Source organism: Erinaceus europaeus, chromosome 4 (genome assembly GCF_950295315.1).
Source record: "Erinaceus europaeus chromosome 4, mEriEur2.1, whole genome shotgun sequence".
NCBI classification, from domain to species: domain Eukaryota; kingdom Metazoa; phylum Chordata; class Mammalia; order Eulipotyphla; family Erinaceidae; genus Erinaceus; species Erinaceus europaeus.
Genome location: NC_080165.1, coordinates 37,209,987 through 37,231,542, shown reverse-complemented (window position 1 = coordinate 37,231,542; position 21,556 = coordinate 37,209,987). Strand labels below are relative to the sequence as shown.

The window sequence follows — 21,556 nt, the reverse complement described above, 5'->3', positions numbered from 1 at the left end:
AAATATTCAACATCAGATGAGTGGCTAAAAAACTGTGGCATGTATACATGATGGAATACTACTCAGCTGTTAAAAATGGTGAGGTTGTCTTCCTTTGCATCCTTTTGGATGGAACTTAGGTCATCATGTTGAGAAAAGCCAAAAAGAGAAGGACGAATATCAAAGGATCTCACTTATTAGTGGGACTTGATAAAGTAGGGAATGGAGAATTGAGAACACAAAGTGAAACAAGGACAGGACCTGATGTATTGCACCAAAGCAAAAGACTCGGAGAGAGGAGGAGGAAAGAGAGGAAGAAAAGTTTGGGGGCTTGTTGTATAATGAAATTGTATTCATTTGTCAATGGCTTACTGTAAAGCATTAACCCCCTCAATAAAAATTGATATATTTATATACACATATATATTTACAGTTCAAGTGCATTCAGATCTTTTATAGTTGGTATTTGAGAATGACAATAAAATGAAATTAAGTAAAAAAATTTGTTGAGTTTCTGATTTAACTTCCATAGTTCAGAACCTGCTCCTTGCCCAAATTGTATAAACCCAGACAGACAAAACTGTAGGACATATTTGAGGCAGACGGAGCAAGAGGAAAAAAAGAGTTTTTCCTTATCTTTGCTATGTTGTTTTGATTTTTCATTTGTCTCTCTTGAGCTTTTAACTAGACCAAGAAGGACTGTATCTGGTGGCCTGGTCTTGCACTTCACCATCATGGTACAAACCTAGAGTCAGCAAACTGCTCAACTCTGATTGGGTCATATGTGACACCAGGCATCACAACACTCAGAGAGAAAAATACAGTTCACTGAGACAGGACATATATGCTATCTACTATTGCCGTGCATATGCTGCATTAAGGTCTACTGATATTTGTTTCAAATATAAACAAGAGAAAGCAGGAAATTTGGATTCTCTGAATGGTCAGCAGTATCCCAGAGCCAGCGTAGATTTTTCTCCCTATTATTGTATAATCTTGTAAATCACTGTATACCATGAAATACTACTTAGCCTAAGAAATGATGAAATACCTTCTTTTGCTACAACATGAGTGGAAATAGGACTCAGGTAAGTGAAATAAGCCAGAAAGAGAATGAATACTAGATGATATCACTCACAGGTGGGATCTAAGAAACAAAAATAAGGAAAAGTACTGACTGAAACTACTGAAGTCTGGTTATAGCTGCACATCTAGGAATTCAGAGGAAGTAAGGAGCTGAGTTGGACTGGTGATTCAGTGCCCTATTGTAGAGGAGGATGGCAATTTAAGGGAGGGGGAGGTTGTGCTGACACCTATCTTGGGGAGATGTGGAAGTGTACCCCTGTGATAGCAATCCTGCAATGTATTAATTCCTCTGTGAATTGATTACTCATTATGGGAAGATCACTATATAAACATCTTTGTAAACCACTCCAGCATTATAAAAGTTTAAAAAAAGAAAAAAAAAAAAAAACCTGTGTCCCTGGGTTTAGTTGAAATAGGTAATAGGTTTCTGATAGATTTTCTAAAAGTCCTGGCAACGTGAACATGTTACTTATATTGATTCTTCCTGGAAAAAGCAAGAGGAAGAATTGTTCACCTTACTATATACAATTTTATTTTAATTAAGTACTGGCCTGAAATTAACTCTCCAATCACTCCCAGAAGAGAAAGAAAGCAATATTCTGAGTGGGTGAATGAAATAGTATCAGTACAGCCCCAGGCCTCCAGGTTATTGGCATTAATGTGTTGGGAGTCACAATGGCAGCAGCCTATAGAAACAAAGCAGGGAGCACCCCAAGTGCTGTGTGGGTGTCTTGCAAATTGCATGTCCATGTGCTACTTTTGAAATTCTATGTGTTCAGGGTACTAGGAGAAGGACTGAGTGACTAATTCTTCTTTATAAAATGGAAATATTGACAAGACTATAGGATAAGAGGGGTACATTTCCACACAGTGCACAGCTCCAGAGCTCCATATCCCTATCCCCTCCCTTCATAGCTTCCCTATTCTTTATCCCTCTGAGAATATAGGTCCAGGATCATTATGGGGTACAGAAGGTGGGAGGTCTGGCTTTTGGAATTGCTTCTCTGCTGAACATGGGTGTTGGCAGGTCAATCCCTACTCCCTGTTTCTCTCTTTCCCTAGTGGGGCGGGGATCTGGGGAGGCTCCAAGACACATAGTGGGGTAATCTGCCCAGTGACTTATTGTTTAGGTTTCCCATTTGAAAGGAGACAGGAGCCTGCTCAAAAAGACATTGTAGATGAAGGAAAAAGTAATGCCATCTGCCTATTGTCTCCATCCCCTGCCCCTCCACTCGACATTTCTCTCTGTCCTATCTAACAATGACGACATCAATAACAACAATAATAACTACAACAACAGTAAAAAACAAAAGGGAAAATAATTTTTTTTTAAAAAAGGGTACTAGTATCTATCATCTGTTTATCTAATCTATCATCTATCTTTCTGTATCTTTCTCTCATTAAAATATTTATTTTTTAAGTATAGTATAGGTAGTTTGTCCTCCCCACTTTGCAAACTTCATTCCATGGTGAGGAAATCAGCAGAGAGCTGGTGAGAAGGGCAGAAGCTTGTTGCTGAGTTACTTCCGGCCTGGTGCAGGGCCACTGCTGCTTCACTGCTCCAGAGTTCATCACTGGCTGATTTGTGGGATCTGGAGAAGTGATTTGATTTTTCTTTAATAATTGAAAGATACCCAGAGCAAAGCTGGGCATCAAGACAGATCCACATATCTTATTACTCTGCCACCAGCTATCCACATTATGGTTCTGAAAGCTGGTAATGCTGGGGACTTTATGAGCCACTGTGTCAGTGTTTCTTGCCAAAACGCTGGCTGTCATCAGATATGGTGGGTGTAGTGTAGAGTCCTGGAAGCACAGGAGATACAAGAAGGGGAAGGCAGCCAAGAGGAGAGGGGCATCTGAAGAATTTGGGATGGGGGAAAGATGTGACATAAACTGCTTTGTCTCACAGTGATAAGGATGGATGAGCAGGAAAGCAGTATCTTTTGTCCCCCAATCATCCCATCTAACTTCTTTTGGACCTTACTCAAGTTAGCTTAACACCACAGGGGAGTTTCCTCATCTGGAAACTGGAAATAATATGGGGGCTGTGTAGTGATGCACCTGATTGAGTGCACATGGTACAATGTGCAAGGACCCAGCTTCAAGCCCCTAGTCTCCACTTGCAGGGGGAAAGCTTTGTGAGTGGTGAAGCAGTGTTGCAGGTATCTCTCTGTCTCTCTCCCCTTCTATCACCTGCTCCCCTCTCTTTCTGGCTGTCCTCCAATAAAAATTATATTTGTAAATATAATTTAGATTTTTTAATAATTTATAAAATAAAAAATATCAACAAGACCACAGGTTAAGAGGGGTACAATTCCATACAATTTCCACCACCAGATTTCTGTACCCCATCCCATCCCATCCCTTGAAAGCTATTCTAGTCTTTATCCCTCTGGGAGCCTGGACCCAGAGTCATTATGGGGTGCAAAAGGTAGAAGGCCCACCTTCTGTAATTGCTTTTCTTCTGAAAATGGACATTGGCTGGTCTATCCGTAATCCAAGCTTGTCCCTATCTTTCCCTAGTGCAGCAGGACTCAGGAGAGGTGGAGGTCCAGGGTATATTGATGAGGTCTTCTGTTTAGGGAAGTAAGGCTGGCATCATGGTAGCATCTGCAACTTGGTGGCTGAAAAAGTGTTAAGATATAAAGCAGAATGTGAGCTCAGATCTACAGGGATGCAGAGGTCACATAGGCTCCTAAGATGAATATGGGCCCCAGATCACATCAAATTGATGGGATTTACAGTCAACAATATTTATACCCTTTCCCATATTAGGGAGCTACTTTCTTCCCTGATCCAGCTTTCTGGTCCTTTTTCCAACCATGACATCATCTCCCCAGACAATAACTTGGACCCACCAGCATATCAGATTTCAGGCTCGGGAAAAAAGAAAAAGAAAAAGAAAAAAAAAGACCTACTGTAGCCACATGCCCTTTGGAATATAACTGAAATATGCCTACTAGCTATCTACAAAGTAGAGGACCACCCCCCCCAACTCTTCATCTGCACTATTCCAGCCTTTAGGTCCATGATTGTTCAACATTTGTTTGGCTTTGTATGTTAACTCTCTTTTCAACCACCAGGTTCCAGATGCTAGCAGGATGCCAACCAGACTTCCCTGGACAGACAACCCCACCAGTGTGTCCTGGAGCTCTGCTTCCCAGAGCCCTTCCCCACTAGGGAAAGAGAGAGACAGCCTGGGATTATGGATGGACCTGTCAAAGCCCATGTTCAGTGGGAAAGCAATTACAGAAGCCAGACCTTCAACCTTCTGCATCCCACAAGGATCTTGGGTCCATACTCCCAGAAGGTTAAAGATTAGGAAAGCTATCGGGAGGGGATGGGAGTTCTGGTGGTGGGAATTGTGTGAAGTTGTACCCCTCTTGTCCTATGATTTTTTCAGTGTCTCCTTTTTATAAATAAAAAGTTTTTTAAAAGATATAAAGCAGGAAAAGTGTTTAATAGTCATGAACCTAAACACAAGAATGTAGCAGATGAGTTTGGGGATCTCCATTGTGGAAGCTAGTGGGTTATTTTAGGTATATTCCAGGGGATCCATGACTTTGCTAATTTTTGCCTGAACATGACAAACAACTAACATGCAGATAGACCAGAGGTATTCACAGTGGGGAGCTGAGAATGGGTTTAAACAATAGAGGCTTTATTTGGGCCGATACCTAGGTGCTGCAAAATAAGTGGCTCCATTTAAGGTTAAGCAAAAGAGAGGTTTATTTAATAAAATCACTGAGAATGTGAGGGGGTAAGTCTAGTTAAATAAGTAGGCAAAAGTCCAAAGTCTACAACCAAGTTACTCAAGATCACCATGTGAAAAGACCAGAATCAATCCAGAGCCAGGGCAAATGGAGAGTCCATGGTGCAGGTCATAAGATCAAGAGAGCGAGCTGCTCTAAGTCTGCTTTTATACATTCCCTTGTGTGTTCTAGCCTCAGGCTGACATCATATGCTAATTGTCCCAAACTCCTGTTAGGGCCACAACATTCATGCGGATATTGCTTTTTAGACAAAATAACGGGGTGTCAAAATAACTCACGTTGGTAGGTGACTACTGGGCTATAAATAAAACCCAAATTAAAGTCCAGTCCCTGAGGGTGGGGGTAGATAGCATAATGGTTATGCAAAGAGACTCTCAATGCCTATGGCTTCAAAGTCCCAGATTCAATCTCCCATACCACCATCAGCCAGAGCTGAGTAGTGCTCTGGTAAACAAAATTGAAAAAAAAAAAAAAAAAAATCCAGTCCCTACCATACTGGGAGAAACTTCAGTTTTTTTGTATCTTTCTCTCTCTCCCCCACCCCTCTATTTGTGTGTGTGTGTGTGTGTGTGTGTGTGTGTGTGTGTGTGTGTGTGTGTCCCTTTTTCTATCTGAAATAAGTTGGCCTTGAGTGGTGGTGAAGCCCTATTGATGCAAATAAGTAAGTAAAATACTATAGGTTTATATTACAGACCAGGTAAGATCTCTGAATCCCTTGCTGATTTTCCTTGAAGAAGGAAAACAATAAAGGGGACTAATTTCTGGTATTTTGTCTCTTACCCCATGAATCTCCTGATTCTGATGAGTGGTGCTGGTGCACATTTGAATGAAAAGGACTACTTTTATCTAAAACCTTTAGCCTTAGGTCTAGAACAAGCAAATCACTCTCTACCCCCTAGGACTTCTAACGGAGGTTCTCCTGTTCATTGCCTCCTTTGCCCTGTCTGAGAAGTACTGTGTGGAAAGTGAAAGCTGAAGAATAAACTAAAAGAAATAAGGGGCAGTGGGTATATCATAAATTGACTGATCAATCATGAATGTCTTTAATTTGCTGGTATGGACTTCATCTTGACAGTGGATGTGTCTAGACATGATTAAAACATCAAGTTCAGTCCTGGGTCAACTAGGAATACCAATGTGACCACAAAAAGACAGGACTACAACGACTTCAGGAACCCATCAAATCACCGGTGAGTGCAAAAACATGTACCTCATGGACAGAGAGGAGCCTAGGGAGAGATTAAGTGGCTGAGTCTGGCAGTTTACCAGTTGAGACACCGCCTCCAGTCTGTTTCACCAACAAAAAGATGGCTGAAGGGAGGAAAGAACTCCTCTAAGACTCACCAAACTGTGAGTCTCCATTGCTACTGCCCTCAGAATCTGAAGCAGCGGCGGGGAGGCCCTGTGCTGACACTAGAGGACAGAGAACTAACCAGGAAACTCAGAAGATCTATACCTCATTGGCCTAGTGGTGGGGCTGTGAGAGTCTCTTTGCATTACCACTGGATTATCTCTGCCCCACCCTGCTTTATCTCTTGGTCAGGAGTCAGTGGTTAAGCTAAGAAGCCTACTTAGAGTTTAAAAGCCCTCAAGCAGGAGTCGGGTGGTAGTGCAGCAGGTTAAGTGCATGAGGAGCAAAGCTCAAGGATCGATGTAAGGATCCCGGTTCAAGCCCTGATTTCCATCTGTAGGGGAATTGCTTCACAGGTGGTGAAGCAGGTCTACAGGTGTCTATCTTTCTCTCCCCCTCTCTGTCTTCTCCTCTCTCCATTTCTCTCTGTCCTATCTAACAATAACTACATCAATAACAACAATAATAACTACAACAATAAAAATGGAAAAGGGTGACAAAAGGGAAAATAAATAAGTAAATATAAAAAAAAATTTTTTTAAATCCCTCAGGCTCCCATAATCTACAGGGAAGAAAAAGAACAAAACATCAAGTTCAAAGCTGGCAAGATAGTACATGTAGGAGGGTGCTGATTTTTATCAAGCCTGAATTCAGGCCTACTACACTGGAGTTTTCCATGATGAGATCTCAGTCTCTCTCTGTGTCCTTCTACCTCTTTCTTTTTTCCTGAAAAAATAATCCTGAAATCTCTGCAATAAAAACAAGCAAACTAACAAAACCACCACAAAACACTTAGTGTGTGCCTGGAACTTGTCCCTCAACAGCTTCCTGTTTGTACTTGGTTCTTACTCAAACTCAGGATAGCTCTATGTCCAGGTTTACTTTTTAAACTATTATTTAACATCTACAATCCAAAAGAGAGATATCTTTAAATACACTCATACTAGGGGTTAAGACATTTAATATATTGAATTTGAGAGAACAAGGGTAGGGAAGGGTAGGGAAGCACAATCCACTCCATAAAAGAGACTAAGCATGCTGATTACAGAACTTCCTACTTAAAGAGAGGATGTATTTTATTTACGAGTTGACTTTAAAACATCCAGTAGGGCAATGCCTTCTTTGAAGTCTATGGCCATCCAGCTCATAAATATGCAGGTACATTTCATTTGGAAATCATAAAATATTAGGGACCCTGTTGTCTCTGAATCTAAAACACTCCTCCATCTTAGCATATCAATAATAAGGTTACCTGATATCTTTCTGTCATGTTTCTCAACAAGGGAAGGAAAGTGGTAATATTTAATGAATCTCCAAACCAACAGGATAGGAAGCTAGAATAGAAGTGTGTTTCACTTCTAAAATCACATTCCATTTTAGTTCTTTTTTCAGAAAGAATTTTCTTGCTATGCAGGCTTTAAAAAAAATCTTTATAGGATAGAAAAATCAAGAGGGAAGAGAGAGAGAGACAGACACCTGAAGACCTGCTTCACCACTTGTGAAGCTTTTCTCTTGCAGGTGGGAATTAGGGGGTTGAACCTGGGTCCTTGTGCATTATAACATGTGCACTCAGCCATGTGCACCACTACCCGGGCCCCCATTTTAGTTCTATGGTGTATTTCTGAATAGAAGCCAAAGGAACTAGGGTTTTATACACATACACATACACACACACACACACACACACAAAATGCATGCTGGGACTGAAGATACTAACCATAGGTTATAACCATAGATATTAACCATAGGTTAATTCCTTTGACACCCAGCACAAAAATATTTAGTGTCAGGATTTTCTTTCTATCAAGGAAATGTCAGTTTGGGTTATGTCAGTCAGACAACTTAAAATATCTCCAGGTAAATATTGACATAACTCCATGCTTTCTGAATAGCTAAGTATCTCAGCAGGTGCTTAGAGTCTCATGAAGTGCATTCTGTTTAGCTCAGAGGCATATAGCCCCAAGAAACAAACGAATCCTTATCTGTTCTGTTTATTTCAGGGATTCATTAAGTCTGATTATCCCATAAAGGTGTAGATCAGCTTCTACAAAAATATCCTGTCTTGAAAAGAGGCTTATCTCGTTGATATTCATCTGCAACTTGGTGTCTGGAAGGTGGCAGGACATAAAGTGAGACAAAATGGTTAATGAACAGGAACCAAAAAGTAGGAATAGAGCAGATGAGCTTAGGGATCTTAGGGTAGAAGAAAGCCAGGAAGTCCACTTGAGGCATGTTCATTGGGGCACAACTATGGTAGTTTTTACTTGAGTTTGATAGCTATCCTGAAGTTGAATAAAAATAATGTCTGAGAAAATGGTGTCAGAGTAGAGAAAAGGGCTAGAAAGTTGGATTACGGTAGTGACTAGCTCCCATTCTTGAAAAAAAATTCTGTGGTTAAAATTTACTATTTACTTCCATCCTCCTGACCCAGGGTATGTATACATTGAGCACCAGAGCCTGTGTAACCTCTGAGTCCCTACTGGTCTGAGCTCACAGATGGGAACATTGCAGGCTGCACTTATTTCAGGACCAGTCTTCCTTGAGAGGCAGGATACTTCAGCCTCCCTTTGGAGACTGGAGCTGTCCCTACTATCACTGGGAGGGCCCACAAGATGGCTTATGATTCTATTCCTGATGGAAATGACCAGTGGTGGTGGAGAGAGAGATCCATTAGAGGTCTAGGCCCATTATATTTGTGTGGGAATCCAAGGATAAGGATATTGAAGAAAGGTGCCATTATAGCGACCTTTTTTTGATCAATACTAGACCATCTGGGGCCCAAGTTAGGAAATCCTTGGATTCCCACACAAATATGATGGGCCTTGACCTCTAATGGATCTCTCTCTCCACCACCACTGGTCATTTCCATCAGGAACATCATAAACCCTCTTATGGGTCACTCCAAGAACTTGTCCTCCATATAAAGTAGCAATGGTAGAAACTTCTCCACTTTCCAGTAGGGATGCTGGGTCGTCCTACCCTGCCACTTAAGACAGACTGGTTCTGAAATGACTACAACCTAGAATGTTCCCATCTGTGACCATGAACTGCAAGCTCAGGCCAACAGGGACTCAGGTTACACAGGTTCCTGTGCTATATATATATATGCCCTTGATCAGGTTGATGAGGCAAACAGTTAATTTTATTCATAGATTTTCTTCAAGTTTGGGTGATAATCTCTACCCTAATCCAACTTTCTAGCCCTATTCTCAACTCTGACATCATCTTCCCAGAAAATATTTTTGTCCACCTCCATGTTAGCTGAAGCAAAAACTACAAAAGCCATAGGTCTCTGGGAACATTCTTAAAATAAACTTCCTCACTTCTTTTCATACTAAAATCCATATTCTCATTTATTCTATTCCTACTGTTTGGTTTCTGTTCATTAATCATTTTGTCCCGCTTTATATCTTACTGCCTATCAGCCACCAAGTTGCAGATGCTATCATGATTCCATCCTGACTTCCCTGGGCAGACAACCTTATCAGTATATCCTGAAGCCTCATCTCTCCAGAGCTCTACCCCATTAGGGAAAGATAGAAACTGGCTGGGGGTATAGATTGACCTGCCATTGCCCATGCCCAGCAGAGAAGCAGTTACAGAAGCCAAACCTTACACCTTCTGCACCCCATAAAGAAGTTTGGTCCATACACCCAGAGGGATAAAGAATAGGGAAGTTTCTGATGGAGGGGATGGGACACAAAACTGGTGGTGGGAACTGTGTGGAATTGTACCCCTGTTATCTTAGTGTTGTTAATCATTATTAAATCACTAATAACAATTAAAATATATAGTAACATAGTTCATTCACTAAAGAGAGGAAAAATATGTCACCTAATAACAGTTTCAAAATACATAAAACCAAAAATATAAACAACTGTAAGAAGAACCAGACAAATTAATCATCTGAGTAAAAGGCTTTAAAATACCTTTTCATATAATTCAAAAAATTAAATCAAACAAGCAAAGGTAAATAAGGATAAATATATTTGAAGAACATAATTTATGTAATTAATTTAATGGATATGGAGAGATCACCATATGCCAAAATAAAAAATGTATTCTTTATTCTGTGAAGCACAAGATAAATTTCAATTAATTTAAAAATATGAGCAGCATAAATCACATTCTCCAACTATAATTTTGTTAGATTAATAATCAACAATGAGATATCCTTAGCCTGTGTGGCCATCTTGATTTAACTATAGCTGCTACTAATTCAGTATGCATCAGACAAATATTAAGTGACAAAGTCTCTATGTTATTAAGGATCATAAACCAGCAGAAGGAGTGATGAAAAGGAAAATATGAGTAAAAAGGTACAGTATATTTTTGCACCACTTACCTTTTAATGTAATTACTGTATTAATTGTTGACAAAAATATTTATACTCTTAACTTATTTTAATAGACTTAGAGAATTTAATGTACTGATTTTCATCTTTTTTTATAGGTTACTAAAATCTCCTTCCATAACTTTAGAGACATGCACTTCATTAGTAAAAAGTGGTACGATTGGGACAATATACAAATACTTAGGAGAAGTCACAGTTTGCAAGGTAGTATGCCAAATGTCATTGTTGGGGACAGGGCAAGAAGAGACAAAGGGGATTTTGTAGGGCTCAGAGGGCGAGCGCTCTGCCACTGGGCTGTGCCTCCCACCCACAAAGGGGATTTTGATGAGCCATTAAGTGCCACGTACTTTAACAGTATGACTACCTTTTAGTAAGTACTAAATTACCCCAGTCACCATAAAATACTATTAACTAATACTTTAGGATTAATTTAATTAGAAGGTTTTTGTTTTTATTAATGTATTTCCACTGCTAATGACAGAATAAATATGTTAAGTCAGGATGAAGTCCATTTTAGCAATGTGTGTTAAAGTCTCACAAAGTTATACAATGCTCAGTCTGCCATTCGTGCATTTACAATCTTGTCCTAAAGAATAATTATGAAAGTATGTGGTCACAGCACTATCATGGTAGCAAAAACCTAGACAGGTTACAAAAAGAATATTAGTTACATTATGGTGCTGCTATTACTATTGAAATTATTGAGTAATGTTTAATGATATAAGAAGGTGCTTATAATATGTGAAAAAAAAACAAACTACAGATCTGTATCATTTAATTTTGTTCATATTGGGAAGATTGAAAGAACACATCCTAATTTGTAATTATTTATGTTTATCTTCTGGTGAAGTTACTGGGGAAATCCTTTTCCCTTTTTTGATCTATATTAGATAAATAATCTGTATAATTGACATGGCTGCAAAAGAAACAAGAGATATATTTTTAATATGTTAACTGTATTTTTTGCAATTCTTTTGTGTGTAAACATTGTCTGATTTCTTTTAATCTGCTTCCACATCCTTTTGAAGTTGGTATGAGAAGAAACCAAGGCAATTCTATATATTCTAAGATCTGCAAGTACAGTATAGAAGGAGTCTACTATGTATAAATACTTAATAACTACTGGGAGGTAATGCCAAAGAAAGAATTGTTTCTATTTCCAGCTAGAAATATCATTTTGAGTTTGTAAAATGATTTTTGATTATTTAAGCTCTGAGTTAAATGTATGCATCAGGAATTATAGAAGCCAGACCTTCCACCTTCTGCAACCCACAAGGACCCTGGGTCCATGCTCCCAGAGGGATAGAGAATGGGAAAGCTAGTGGGGAGGGGATGAGATACGGAGATTGGGTGGCAGAATTTGTGTGGAGTTGTACCCCCCCATCCTATGATTTTGTTAATGTCTCCTTTCTTAAATAAACTTTAAAAAAATGTATGCATCAGGGTTAATTAGCTGTGCTTAAAATTAGAGACCACTGATGTTTCTTGTACAATTAGCCACCAATTAACTATGCTAACTACAAAAAGCAGGAAACGGAACCAGGTGGTGGCGCACCTGGTTAAGCACTTCCATTACAGTGCACAAGGACCTGGGTTCGAGCCCCTGGTCCCTACCTGCATGGGGAAAGCTTCATGAATGGTGAAGCAGGGCTGCAAGTGTCTCTCTTTCTCTTTCCCTCTCTATCTCCCCCACCCCTCTCCATTTCTCTGTCTCTATCCAACAATAAATAAATATTTAAAAAAAAAAAGAAAAGAAAAAGCAGGAAACAACTACAGGAGAAAAATGAAATCAGCCTGGATTAAAAAAAATAATAAAACCTTGCTTAAGTTCTTACTTTTAGCTACTAATAGTCATAATTTACCAGACTGATTTACAGTTATAAATTCTAATTTCTTATTTGAATGAGTTTCTTAGAGTTCCCTTTTCTAGAGTGTCTTTAATGAAAACCATCTTTGAACACTAAATTAACCAAAATGTAGACAGCAGGAAACAGAAACAATAGCCTACTCAGTTCTGATGTTATATTCCTTAGAGAGGCTTTTAAAAATATCTATATCACCAACGCAACGATTGCCACCTCAACATGCTTCACCTCAGACTGTGTGCAGAGACTTCACATGTGGAATGACAACCCTTCAGCTTCATTACTCGGGTGAGACCTTTCCTTTTATAGTACATTCTAATTTCATCTCAGGTGGTTCACTTTCTAACAAAGTTATGGAACCTAGATATACACCAGTTTCTGTGAGAGAGAGCTTATGTGCACACGTATCCATAAACTACTGCAAAATATATACCTGAAAGCAGTAGTACACTAGAGTTTGCAGTGAGTACCTTCCTAACACTTCCTCTCCACTATTCCAAGTTTGGGATCCATGATTGCTCAACAAATTGTTTGGCTTCGTATGTTAACTCTCTTTTCAATCACCAGGTTCCAGATGCCACCATGATGCTGGCCAGGCTTCCCTAGATTGAAGACCCCACCAATGTGTCCTGGAGCTCAGCTTCCCCAGAGACACACCTTACTAGGGAAAGAGAGAGGCAGACTGGGAGTATGGACCGACCAGTCAACACCCATGTTCAGCGGGGAAGCAATTACAGAAGCCAGACCTTCTACCTTCTGCAACCCTCAACGACCCTGGGTCCATGCTCCCAGAGGGCTAGAGAATGGGAAAGCTATCATGGGAGGGGGTGGGTTATGGAGATTGGGTGGTGGGAATTGTGTGGAGTTGTACCCCTCCTACCTTATGTTTTTGTTCATTAATCCTTTCTTAAATAAAAAAATTTAAAAAATATCTGTATCAATATTGTGTTCTCACTCTAGACCATTTAAATCAGAATTTCTGCAGAATGGAATAAATTAATCCATAAATTACATAATTAATTGTACTTATTTTCTTAATTAAAAAATTATTATTGTGGTCTGGGAGGTGGCACAGTGGATAAAGCATTGGATTCTCAACCATGAGTTTCTGAGTTCAATCCCTGGCAGCACAAGTACCAGAGTGATGTCTGGTTCTCTCCTCCTATCTTTCTCATGAATAAATAAATAAGTTCTTAAAAAAATAATTTCTTTATTTTTTTATTGGATAGAGACAGCCAGAAATTGAGAGGAGAAGGAAGAGGTAAAGAGGGATATATATATATATATATATATATAGAGAGAGAGAGACCTGCAGCCCTGCTTCACCACTTGTGAAGCTTTCCCCCTTTCCCTACAGGTGGGGAATGGGGGCTTGAACACTGTAACGTGCATTCCACCAGATGCGCCACCACCCAGCCCCAAGTGTACTTAATTTAAATTTGTTTGACTCTAAGTTCTCTGAATAGTGAATGTTTCAAGTAAATCATCTTTAATCCTTCAACTCCAACTCCATCACTTTATCCTGAGTGATAGAAACTTTCCATCAAGATTGTCTTACAGGTGACTCCTGGCCCATATTGATCTACTTTATATTTTATTTTTATTCCATGTTATTGAGAGTTTTTAATGATTCACAGTACAGTTACTGACACATAGGTACAGCCTCTCATCTCCCCAAAATAGGCATCTGCCAGGCATTCTCTCCCCCAACTTACATCTTTTTCCATCATGATACACTGGGACCCCAAAGCTCTTCCATCCAATCCATTTTCTTCCTTCCCCAGACACCTTCAAGTTCTATTCATGGTATGGCAAAGGAGATGACTTCATCTTTTTAACAGTTTCATATTATTCCACTGCATGTATATATAAAAACTTTGTTAGCCACTCATTTGTTGTTGAGCATGTGGGTGGCTTCCAAGTTTGGGCTATTACAAATTGTGCTTCTATGAGCATAGGTGTGCATAGGTGTTTTGAATAGGTGTTTTTATTTCCTTTGGATAAATCCCCAGTATCATCAAATTACTAGGTCATAGGGTAAATCCATTTCTAGCATTCTGATGAATCTACAGACTGTTTTCCACAAGGATCAGACTGATTTACATTTCCACCAGAAATGTAGGAGAGTTTTCATTCTCCCCCATAGCCTCTCCAACACTTGGTGTTTCTGTCTTTTCTAATATATGACAACTTTACAGATGTTAAGTGCTATCTTGTCTTTACTTGTATTTTCCTGATCTTCAGTGACTTTGAACATTTTTTAATATGTCTGTTGGCTCTTTGGATTTCTCTTTTGGAGAAGATTCTTCTCAGGTCTTTTCCCATTTTTCAATGGAGTGTTATTATTGTTTAGTTTGGTGAGTTCTTTATTTACCTTGGTTATTAGCCCTTTGTCTGATGTATAACATGTAAAGATTGCCTCCCACTCTGTAGGAAGTCTATCTGGTTTGGCTGGCATATCCATTTCCTGTGGGGAAGCTTTTCAGTTTGATGTAGTTCAGTTTGATGTCATTGGTTTATTTTTGGTCTTGTTTTCCTGGCAGTTGGACTTGAATCATCAGGTGTTTTAAAGCTTACATTGAAAAATAAACGAACACCCACCAATATCAAAATCAGAGTGTGTCAAAAATAAAAGCTACCTCTGGGGAGTTGGGCGGTAGCGCAGTGGGCTAAGCACAAGTAGTGCAAAGCACAAGGACCGGTGTAAGGTTCCCAGTTCGAGCCCCCAGCTCCCCACCTGCAGGGGAGTTGCATCACAAGCAGGGAAGCAGGTCTGCAGGTGTCTATCTTTCTCTCTCCATCTCTGTCTTCCCCTCCTCTCTTCATTTCTCTCTGTCCTATCCAACAACAACGACATCAATAACTACAACAATAATAACTACAATAATAAAACAAGGGCAACAAAAGGGAATAAGTAAATAAACAAATATATGTTTTTAAAAAAGCTATCTCTGGTTTAACTCTCCCCATACTCAAGCTGTTTCTATGTATTCCCCAATAAAATGTTCTAAGCACATATTCATAAGGCTTCAGTGCCAGTCAGCTAAAAGTTCACAAAGCTTCTAGTCAAGATAAGTGCACTCATACATGTATACAGGAGAGATGAGAATCATGGTCTCCTGTATGCAAATTATGTGTTCTTCCTTGCCTCTCAAATTCTGAAGAGTGCTCATTGTAAGAAAGAGCTCTGTAACCATCCAAATGATTTTTGCCCTTTGGTTTGAATGTAGATCTTAGCTATTAAAAACACCTTCCACCTAAGCTGCTCACCATATCTCCCTTTGACTCTCTTGTCCTAGCAGAGCATGGTATAGTTAACTTTCCTCAACGTGATAAATACCCTGATTTATTTTTTCATGTGGCATCAGGGAATGAACCTAGGGCCTCACACATATGTCATTCTTATGCTGAACAGTCTCCGTGAATGATTTTTTATCATATATTTTAGAGAGTGGAGGGAAGGGAGAGATAGGAAAGACACCACAACACTACTCCACCACCCACAGAGCACCCTTCCTTCTACCACCTCACCCCTATATCTAAGATACTCCCATACAGTGCCAGGGCTAGAACTCAGGCCCAGAGTATTGTAACCCATGACCTCCTGGCCCCATAATTAACTTGCTTTATACAACAGTTCCTTAAAGAATCTCTGTTGATTGGCAAACTTATACATTGCATTATATGTAATCAGGGCTCAGTAATTGCTGTTGACCCTTTCTGTGTTCGCTGGTAATTGCGTATTCTCTCCACTTCATCCCCATTTTCTGCACACACTACATTTCTTTTTTTTTAAATAATTTATTTCTTTATTGGGGAATTAACGTTTTACATTCAACAGTAAATACAATAGTTTGTATATGCATAACATTCCCCAGATTCCCATTTAACAATACAACCCCCACTATGTCATTCATCATCTTTCATGCACCTGTATTCTCCCCACCCAGCCACCCACCCCAGAGTCTTTTACTTTGGTGTAATACTCCAATTCCATTTCAGGTTCGACTTGTGTTTTCTTTTCTAATCTTGCTTTTCAACTTCGGCCTGAGAGTGAGATCATCCCATATTCATCCTTCTGTTTCTGACTTATTTCACTCAACATGATATTTTCAAGGTCCATCCAAGATCGGCTGAAAATGGTGAAGTCACCATTTTTTTACAGCTGAGTAGTATTCCATTGTGTATATATACCACAACTTGCTCAGCCACTCATCTGTTGTTGGACACCTGGGTTGCTTCCAGGTTTTGGCTATTACAAATTGTGCTGCCAAGAACATATGTGTACACAGATCTTTTTGGATGGATGTGTTGGGTTCCTTAGGATATATCCCCAGGAGGGGAATTGCAGGGTCATAGGGTAGGTCCATTTCTAGCCTTCTGAGAGTTCTCCAGACTGTTCTCCACAGAGGTTGGACCAATTTACATTCCCACCAGCAGTGCAGGAGGGTTCCTTTGACCCCACAACCTCTCCAGCATTTGCTGCTGTTACCTTTTCTGATGTATGACATTCTCACAGGAGTGAAGTGATATCTCATTGTTGTCTTTATTTGCATTTCTCTGACAATCAGAGACTTGGAGCATTTTTTCATGTGTTTCTTGGCCTTTTGGATCTCTTCTGTGGTGAATATTCTGTCCATGTCCTCCCCCCATTTTTGGATGGGGTTATTTGTTGTCTTGTTGCTGAGTCTGGCAAGCTCTTTATATATGTTGGTTATTAAACTCTTATCTGCTGTATGGCATGTAAAGATCTTCTCCCATTCTGTGAGGGGTCTCTTGGTTTTGGTAGTGGTTTCTTTTGCTGTGAAGAAGCTTTTTAATTTGATGTAGTCCCATAGGTTTATACTAGCCTTAGTTTTCCTTGTAATTGGATTCATTTCATTGAAAATGTCTTTAAAATTTATGCGGAAAAGAGTTCTGCCAATATTTTCCTCTAAGTATCTGATAGTTTCTGGTCTAACATCCAAGTCCTTGATCCACTTGGAATTTACTTTTGTATTTGGTGAAATACAGTGATTCAGTTTCATTCTTCTGCATGTTTCAACCCACTGTTTCCAACACCATTTGTTGAAGAGACTCTGCTTTCCCCATGTAATAGTCTGGGCCCCTTTGTCAAAGATTAGATGTCCATACGTGTGGGGCCTCATTTCTGGGCTCTCAATTCTATTCCACTGGTCAGTGTGTCTGTTCATGTTCCAGTACCAAGCAGTTTTGATGACAATGGCCCTATAATACAGTTTGAGATCTGGGAGTGTGATGCCTCCGGTTCTGTTCTTTTTTCTCAAGATTGTTTTGGCAATTCTAGGTCTTTTCTGGTTACAGATAAACATTTGTAGCATTTTTTCTATTCTCCTAAAAAATGTGCTTGGGATCTTGATGGGGATAGCATTAAATTTGTAGATGGCTCTCGGTAATATATTCATATTCATCAACAAAAGCAAGACCAAAAACCACATGGTCATATCAATAGATGCAGAGAAAGCCTTTGACAAAATACAACATCCCTTTATGATCAAAACACTACAAAAAATGGGAATAGATGGAAAATTCCTGAAGATAGTGGAATCTATATATAGCAAACCTACAGCCAACATCATACTCAATGGTGAAAAACTGGAAGCATTTCCCCTCAGATCAGGTACTAGACAGGGCTGCCCACTATCACCATTACTATTTAACATAGTGTTGGAAGTTCTTGCCATAGCAATCAGGCAGGAGCAAGGCATTAAAGGCATACAGATTGGAAGAGAAGAAGTCAAACTCTCCTTATTTGCAGATGACATGATATTATACATGGAAAAAACCTAAGGAGTCCAGCAAGAAGCTTTTGGAAATCATCAGGCAATACAGTAATGTGTCAGGCTATAAAATTAACATTCAAAAGTCAGTGGCATTCCTCTATGCAAACACTAAGTTAGAAGAAATTGAAATCCAAAAATCAGTTCCTTTTTCTATAGCAACAAAAACAATAAAATATCTAGGAGTAAACCTAACCAAAGAAGTGAAAGACTTGTATACTGAAAATTATGAGTCACTACTCAAAGAAATTGAAAAAGACACAAAGAAGTGGAGAGATATTCCATGTTCATGGGTTGGAAGAATTAACATTATCACACTACATTTCTAAGCATGAAATCTTAACACTGTCATCTTTTCCAAATCTTTAAATTTGGGAGCTTTTAAATGTGGAAGTTGAGTAAACCTAAGGGAGGATATGTCTCTGAGTTTAACAAGTTAAAAGGGAAAAAGACAATGATAGGCATTGGTGACAGCTTTATTCTCCTCTAGTGGCCTGCAGGGCTATGGCAGACAAAAGCTCCCCTGGTGGATAGGGGAGGACAGAATGCAAGGCGGAGCAAGGAAAGACTTGCCTTGCAGGAGTAGGGCGGGTTTCCAAGCTGCTGAAGTCAAGAGATTGTGCTCTCCAGGGTGGAGACTGTTTATTGGTACTACGACGACGCAACTGACCATCTTGCCAGTCATCCTTGTACCCTCAGAGAAGCAGGTGCTTAAAGTAAATCAGAGAGCACAGAAGCAGAAGGGTAAATCAGAGACAGTAAGAGAGTAACTACCAAAGTTCCTTGCCCGAGGGTGCCTGAGTATCTCCGGCGGTACCATGGACAGCGCCCAGGAACCATCTCTGGGACTTTTGGATGCTGCAGGGTTCTGGCAGATCTGGCAGCAATTTGATGCAGCTGGTGAGTAGAACTAACCTATTGCACTTTTAGATGTAGACAGGATCTCACTCCTAGCTCTGATGAAAGGATTTAGAGTTCCCCCACCTCATACATTTTTTGGTGCAGGGGAAACAGTCTTTTCAACACAATCTACCTAACACAAGTTTGCTGTTTTGGAGTACATCTGGATACCTAATAAAAGTTTAGGATGGAATGAAGGAGGAGGAATTTGCTTCACTTTCCCAACCTATGTGTATGTGTAATATGTGTGATAATATGTCATGTATATTGTAACAGGTATCATTATATATAGTTGAGGTTTGTGGGCTGATATTCAGCTATCTAAAGTTATGACTCAGCTTACTTTAAAATTTTTTATTAGTGATTTAATGGTGATTAACAAGATTGTAAGATGATAGGGGTACAATTCCATACAGCTCCCACCACCGGCCTTCTGTGTCCCATCCCCTCTATTGGAAGCTGCCCTATTCTTTATCCCTCTAGGAGTATGGGCCAAAATTCTTTATGGAGTACAGAAGGTGTCAACTGAAGACTGAAATCAATTCATCAACTTTCAAAAACAGTTTCTTCCACCTCCAAAAAATTACACAAAGAAAAAGAAACTATTGAACATTTACTTTGTATTTTAATAACTAAATAATAATGGGAAAATTGAGATGTGATTTAGCCATGAAAACTGAAATTCAATACTTGTATTTGATAATTTTTCCAAGCTCCTAAAAATTCTTAGGTTTTTCTGAGATTCGTGTTTATTTGTGGATTAAAAGTTTTGTATTTAATATCTTTCCTTTTCCACATGTTTATATAATCCCTGTACAAAATATTTACTTTTAGAGATGTGCCTACTATTCATATCCATATATAGGAGATATATCCCAGAAGTAGATTTTGGTACTTAGAATATCAATTAATGAGGTTATTATAAATTATAAGATTAAAGAATATATCACATATTATTATATGTAAGTGACTATTATTTATGCATATCTTCTTGCATTTAGAAAAAGGTTACATAGAAGAGAAGGATTTTGATGCTTTCTTTCACCACATGCTGATGAAACTGGGTACTGATGTAAGTACTTGTGCCACTAAACATTAATTTGTGTGCCTCTTGGTGAATTGCCAGAAACACTCAAGTATTATGTTGCTTGTACAATCCTATTTGTATTGAAATCATTTTGACCTCTTCCTTACATGCAGTTAATTTTTCTTCCTCCCATAGCAACCCAGAAGGATTTAAGCAGCTTAAACAAAACAAACAAACAAACAAAAAAAACAGGTTACATTAGACAACCTGGTCACTTGCTTTTAGTGTAACATCTGTCATCCACTTAGTGATCCCAAGTGCAAACTCAAACTACTCTGTTTTGAATGTCTCCTTGGTAATGTCTTTGGTAATGGATTTCAACTGGAGATAAGGTAGTACACTTTGTTCACAAAGGAGGATAAGGTATTAAAAGCTTTAAGGTTTAGGGTGGTGAGTGCATTTAATAGTCTTTTTGATAGCAAATTATTATTTTTTTTAGTAAGAGAAAAGAGAAATTTTATTCCATGCATTTGAAGGTTCATAAAAATGGGATATAATAAATGACCAAAACAGTAAATTATGTATTTTAAATACTCTTTTTTAAATATTTATTTATTCCCTTTTGTTGCCCTTATTTTATTTTTATAGTTATTACTGATGTCGTTATTATTGGATAGGACAGAGAGAAATGGAGAGAGGAGGGGAAGGCAGAGAGGGGGAGAGAAAGATAGATACCTGCAGACCTGCTTCACTGCAGGTGGGGAGCTGGAGGCTGGAACCAGGATCCTTATGCTGGTCCTTGCGCTTTGCGTGCACTACTGCCCTTCTCCCAAATTATGTATTTTTAATGAAGATGAAATAAATCTGTGAGGAGAAGAAGAAAGAAATTCTGAAAATGTTGGTGCCAAAATACATAGCAAATACTTTAAAAGCACCCACCAATAATTCCTTTTATTAGAATCAAAAGGTTACAAATTTCCTAAGGAATGACAAAAAGAACATAACCAGAATACTCAGAGTTTTGGTATAAAAGGTAAGCCAATATACCCAGAGTTCATATCAATTCTTGTTGATAGTTTGGTCTTAAAAGGTGTAAATTAATTTTTGAAGATCCCTTCAGGGGAATGTTCATATGGAGATACACTAATCAGAGTATGAAAATACTATAAAGACACCACTAGGTGATATGTAAAAAGGGGGCTAATACATTGGAAGACAATCACATTTAAAATGAATTGTAAAGATAACTTACTCTTGGGCTGGAGAGACATCATGATATATTTATGCAGAAGAGTTTCATGCCAAACTCCCAGATTTAATCCCAGGGTCACCAGAGCTGAGCAGTACTCTAGTAGCTATGTATTTCTTTTTCTCTGTGTCTCTGTCATTAAAATAAATAAATAAACAAACAAACAAACAG

The 21,556-nt window shown here is 39.0% G+C and overlaps 1 protein-coding gene across 1 annotated transcript in view; it reads left to right on the top strand.

The window, feature by feature from the left end:
• The first annotated feature begins 18,873 nt into the window (after window positions 1-18,873).
• The window catches only part of SCGN (secretagogin, EF-hand calcium binding protein), a 37,090-nt gene continuing 34,407 nt past the window's right edge, over window positions 18,874-21,556 (top strand). The window contains exons 1-2 of the mRNA XM_007525936.3: window positions 18,874-19,109; window positions 20,111-20,181. Coding sequence (XP_007525998.1) covers window positions 19,028-19,109; window positions 20,111-20,181 — 153 coding nt within the window. The 5' untranslated portion in view covers window positions 18,874-19,027. The remainder of the gene's footprint in view (window positions 19,110-20,110; window positions 20,182-21,556) is intronic.